This window comes from Elephantulus edwardii, unplaced genomic scaffold, assembly GCF_000299155.1.
Source record: "Elephantulus edwardii isolate Elephantulus edwardi_28Jun2011 unplaced genomic scaffold, EleEdw1.0 scaffold00120, whole genome shotgun sequence".
Taxonomy (NCBI): domain Eukaryota; kingdom Metazoa; phylum Chordata; class Mammalia; order Macroscelidea; family Macroscelididae; genus Elephantulus; species Elephantulus edwardii.
Window position 1 is genome coordinate 4,611,822 of NW_006399870.1, and position 5,291 is coordinate 4,617,112.

Below are 5,291 nucleotides of genomic sequence, written 5' to 3' on the forward strand. Positions count from 1 at the left end.
AGGATGCTTTGGGCAGAATATTAAATGATCCAGGAAGTATTAAAAGAAAATGAAAAGAGTATACAGAGTCATTGTATCAAAAGGAATTGGCAAACACAGAAGAATTTCATGAAACAATATATGAGCAAGAGCCTATGGTGCTGAAGGAAGAAGTTCAAGCTGCTTTGAAAGAATTGACAAAAAATAAGACTCCAGGAATTGATGGTATACAAATTGACCTATTTCATCTAGCAGACACTGCCCTAGATGTGCTCACCAAATTGTGTCAAGAAATCTGGAGAACAACCACTTGGTCAACTGACTGGAAGATATCTAGATTTGTTCCTGTTCCAAAGAAAGGTGACCCAACAGAGTGTGGAAATTACCAAACAATATCGTTAATATCACATGCAAGCAAGATTCTGGTGCAGATTATCAAAAAATGACTGGAACAGCACATCAACAAAGAACTACCAGAAGTCCAGGCTGGGTTTAGAAGGGGTCATGGTACTAAGGATATCATAGCTAATGTTAGATGGATCTTGGTTGAAAGTAGGGAATACCAGAGGAATGTCTATCTGTGTTTCATTGACTATGCAAAGGCATTTGACTGTGTGGATCGCAATAAACTGTGGCTAACTCTAAGAGGAATGGGAATCCCCAAACACTTGATCGTTCTAATGCAAAACCTATACTTGGAGCAGGAGGCAGTCATCAGAACAGAGCAAGAAAACATTGTATGGTTCAAAATTGGGAAGGGTATATGCCAAGGATTTGTCCTATTCCCCATACCTTTTCAATCTATTTGCAGAACAGATTATCCAGGAGTCTGGGCTGTATGAGGAAAAATGTGGCACCAGGATTGGAGGAAGACTCATCAGTCAGTGTTATGTAGATGACACAACCCTGCTTGCTGAAACCGAGGAGGACCTGAAGCACTTGCTGCAGAAGGTCAAGGAATGCAGTCTTCATTATGGATTGAGGCTCAATATCAAGAAAACCATCATTCTCACCACTGGGCCAATTGGCATCATGATGGATGGTGAAGAGATTGAGACTGTTAACTGTTTTAGTTTGCTTTGCTCCACAGTCAACACTCTTGGCACCAGCAGCCAGGAAATCAAAAGATGTATTGCGATGGGAAGGTCTACTGTTCAAGACCTCTTCAAAGTACTGAAAAGTGTGCCTGATACAGTCCATGGTCCTTGTAAGCAATTGCTATGCATCAGAGAGCTGGACAATGACTAGGGATGATAGAAGGAGAATTGATGCCTTTGAGCTGTGGTGTTGGAGAAAAGTATTGAATATACCATGGAACACTAAGAAAACAAACAGGTTTGTCCTCGAGAGGGTTAAATCAGCCTGCTCCTTGGAGGCAAGGATTCTGAAGCTTTGTCTGACATACTTTGGACTTGTTTTAAGTAGGAACCAATCCTTGTAGAAGGATGCCAGGCTTGGGAGGGTGGAGGGACAGCACAGGAAAGGAAGACCATCAATGAGGTGGATTGATTCAGTGAGTGGGGTAGTTGGGGTAGGTGTGTCAGAGACAGTGAGATTGGCACAGGATAAAGCAGGGTTTAGGGCTCTTGTACGTAGGGTTGCTAAGAGTCACAGGTGATTAGGTGGCACTTAACAACAATAACAACAATGCAACTTTTGCTCTTAAGCTCTTTTATTATTTCTTACATCTTCCAGTCAGAGTGAGCTCTGATGGTCCTTATGAAGTGATGCTGCTAATACAAAGGTGGAGTCTCTCTTGTGGTTTAAGTCCACCTGCAGCTCTGAGGAATAAAGATGGGCAATCTCCTCCAATGTGTTTTACAGCCTTTGAAAACCTGCTAGATGCTCATGATTCAGTTCTGACTCGACGGCACATAACAAGAACAACTTTAACCCTGAAAAGACCTAGAAAGTAGGGTTTGTAGACATCTGCTTAGTGATTTGGAAGGAGCTTTGCAAATAGACTCCAGTTGGGATTTATAGCCCCTACGAAAGTGTGTGTTCCAGGATGCATACACCAAAAAAGTATGTACGAATATATGTGTTTTAGGTGCTGTTGTAATTGGGCATGATGGTAGCGAGTAAGTGCATCAGAGAGTTGCCAACCCACTCTTTATTATCAATTAAGGCATCTTAGCAAGGAAAGTGACTTAAGGCAAAGACTCACAGAACACTTTCCCCATAGTTATCAATCTTGGATGTGCTTGTATGAAGTGGAGTAAGTGGGTCTGATAGGAGCCATTTTCCTTTACCCCCACCTACCAATGTGTTTGCTGCACAGCTTGGAGTCCCAGAAGTTCTTCTCCTGCTGTAGTGAGTTAAAAGGGTTCAGATTTCAGGGAAGGCTATGGCATTCTAGTGTTCAAGGCTGCTTTAGGACATGGAGTTTGTGTCCATGTCTGTGTGTTCCCAGAATCAAGTCATCTTGGGGTTTTTTTGAGCTTCATTTCAAAGTCAGGACTTTGTGGCTAATGAGTACTTAAAAAAAAAAAAAACCAACAAAAAAAAAACCCAAAACAGCAAACCAAAAACAACCCAAACCAAAAATTCCTATGCTTTCCTTGTGTTTCCCTTCCTTGGCCAACAGCCCATCTCAGGGAGTAGTGTTATTCTCTTGACTGCCTTCCCTCCTTGAAAGAACAAGCATCTCCACTGCAGCCTCAGGCTGCTGGTGTGAGGTGATTTGTAGTATATGTTTCCATGGCATTCAATTATGTCTTCTGCAAATACAACTGTACTGGGGGGAAGGGATAAAGAGAAGCGAGGGTACAGAGGTTTTATCTATCTTCCTCTGTAGGATAAGTAGCCTCATTCCTCTTTCTGGGACCCCACTATCTAAGAGCCCCAAACTGTTTCCAGGCTCCATCTCGGTTTCATATTGCTAAAATGGGCTATGAGTAAGGTGGGTAGGCGAAGAGTCATGCATATGAGGAGGGGAAAACACTTTTATTACTCAAAATTGAGCAACGATGACCTGCACTGAGGGTGGTAGTGTTTTACCAGACGGGGGCTGTGGGACTCCTGCAGCTGAGTCAATGACTCATCCTAAATCTCAAGACTCTCAGAGGTCATTTTAGTCATCTCCCTGCCATCAGCGGGGATGGAGCCGCCTTGACATCATGCTCAGGGTGGGGGGCGTTCTGAGGGAAGAGTGTCTATGCATGGAAGGGATAGGGGTGGAGGAGGAAGTCTGTGACCTTTTTGTAAAGATCTGTAGCAAAGGACATTCCCCAGCTTTCCCATGCTGCCCATTCCAGGGCTTCCCCTTACTGAATCAGCAGCGTTCTCAAGGGAACTGCTTTTTGCCAGCTGAAAACCGGATGTTGGGTTTTCTTGAGTAGGCGGGGGCTAGGTCTTCTCAGATCTCTCAGGCTTAGTGAAGCTCCCAGGGTTTCAGGAAAACCCCAGAGAAGCTACCATTTCCATTCTCAGAAACTTCCATGCAGTATGACCGGAGAACAGAACAGAACAGAACAGAACGCTAAAGCGCCTTCTCCCCAGCAGTGCGCATGATTCTGCGGCTCTGTGCTAGCCACACGTCAACGCACCTTGAAACGGGGCTCGCCTCCTGCGCAGCGCGACCGACAGACGTCAAAGCCAATAGACTCCAAAACCTTAGCATAGTTGACCAATAGCCGACAGCTGGAGGCGGGCTCGAAGAGCCCGGCCCGCTAGGCTTCACCCGGGCTCGCTAGCTCTGTCCGCGCTCGTAGCGCAGGTGCAGCTATCTGTACCGCTGCTGCCGGGCCCGGGAGGCTGCGCTCGCTGAGGCTGCAGGAGCGCGGAGCCTGGGCTGCAGGATCACTAGCGCAGGGGACGTGCAGGACGTCCGGGCTTCCTGCAGCGCGCCGGTTCCCGGCATGAGCGGTCTTGAGGGAGCAGGAGGGCTCCTGAGATAGGATGACGCTCGGGGCTGGCGGGCGATAGTACTATGATTTGGTATGTGGCCACTTTGATAGCAAGTGTGATCAGCACCAGAGGGCTGGCCGCTCAAGGTGAGTTGAAGTGCAGCGCGTTCCGCTGCCCACGCCCTACCGCTGGTCTCCGGTCCTTCGTGCTCCTGGCCCCGGTCCCCGGGTGGAGCGCTGCGCCTGGCCCGCCGCCGCCACTTCGCGTGCAGGGTGGCGCGCCCCGGGCACTGCGGGGACGGCGGCCAGGCTGGTGCCCAAGGCGTTTAGGGCGGGATGCCCTGCAGCGTCCAGTTGCGTTTCTTAGCTGTTGGCCCTCTGGGCTGTGGTTGGCGGGTGGAGCCATTGCACCTAGCGTGAGAGCGTCCCTGCCTCTGGAAAGTGGGCTCGCGGCCTCTGCCAGGGCTCGCGGGCAGCTGGTAGTGATTGGGAGCTCCGGCTTTTGTCCGCGCAGCGGGAGCGCTTCAACTCTTCTCACCCTTGTTAGGGGACAGGTGGTGTTCAGCTTGGCACCTTGGTTCTTTTGCCTGAGCACCGCACAGCAGTTTGGAGTCGGGTTGCCTTGTTGCTTTGGCATGGGGGGCTGACGGAATCCCGAGAGAGGAGGAGAGCTCTCTAAACCAGAGGGTCCCGCAGCTGGATCCGAGAAGCGTCGGTTTTCTCTCTTGGCTAGGAACGCGCACTGCACTGCCTATCTTAGCTGCATCTGGGCCACAGCCAAACCGAAGTTCCCTGGGAAAGAGCCGCAGTTGAGGAGACCTGAGGTTCCTTACTGCGGGCTGGGCGGCAGCGGGGGATTCCCTTTGCTGGAGCGCTTTGCAATGATGGGGTGTTGCTTTTTCCCTTCATCCCTTTCTAAACTGGTGAAAGGAGCTCTGGTGGCGTAGTCCGTAGGGAGTTAGACTGCGCGCGCCTCTGTGGTTGTTCGAATCCATGAGCGGCTCCGTGGGAGCAAGATCGGCAGTCACCTCCCCGTTGCTTTGGAGAAACCCAATGAAGGGGTCAGCTCCAAGTTCTCATTCCGCCGCAATGAGTGATGAGAGGCTGGGGCTGTGGGAAGAAGCCAGGAAATTGGGTGATGCGTGCATGAGCTCCTGAGCATTGCTGTGGAGCATAGCAAAGCGACCTAGAAGCCTCTGGATGGCATCCCAGCTCTGGACTCAAGTATGGTATTTGGAGCGGAGCCTGAAGATGCCGCGAGTCTGAGCTCTAGGTCACTAGAGCGCAGACACCAGCCACGGCTGCAGGGGAGAAGCGGTGCGTGGGTGGGAGCCAATAGGGAGGACCCTTCAACCAGAGAACCCACTCCCCGCGGCGCGAGAGGAGAGTGGCCGGCAGGAGGTGCCTGTACTGGGTCACCTTGTCTGAATGTGTGTGTGTGTGTGTGTGTGTGTGTGTGTGTGT

The 5,291-nt window shown here is 50.0% G+C and overlaps 1 protein-coding gene across 1 annotated transcript in view; it reads left to right on the forward strand.

Moving 5' to 3' along the window:
- The first annotated feature begins 3,910 nt into the window (after positions 1 to 3,910).
- IGSF9B (immunoglobulin superfamily, member 9B) overlaps positions 3,911 to 5,291 on the forward strand; it is a 58,304-nt gene continuing 56,923 nt past the window's right edge. Inside the window, exon 1 of the mRNA XM_006892816.1 lies at positions 3,911 to 3,974. Coding sequence (XP_006892878.1) covers positions 3,911 to 3,974 — 64 coding nt within the window. The remainder of the gene's footprint in view (positions 3,975 to 5,291) is intronic.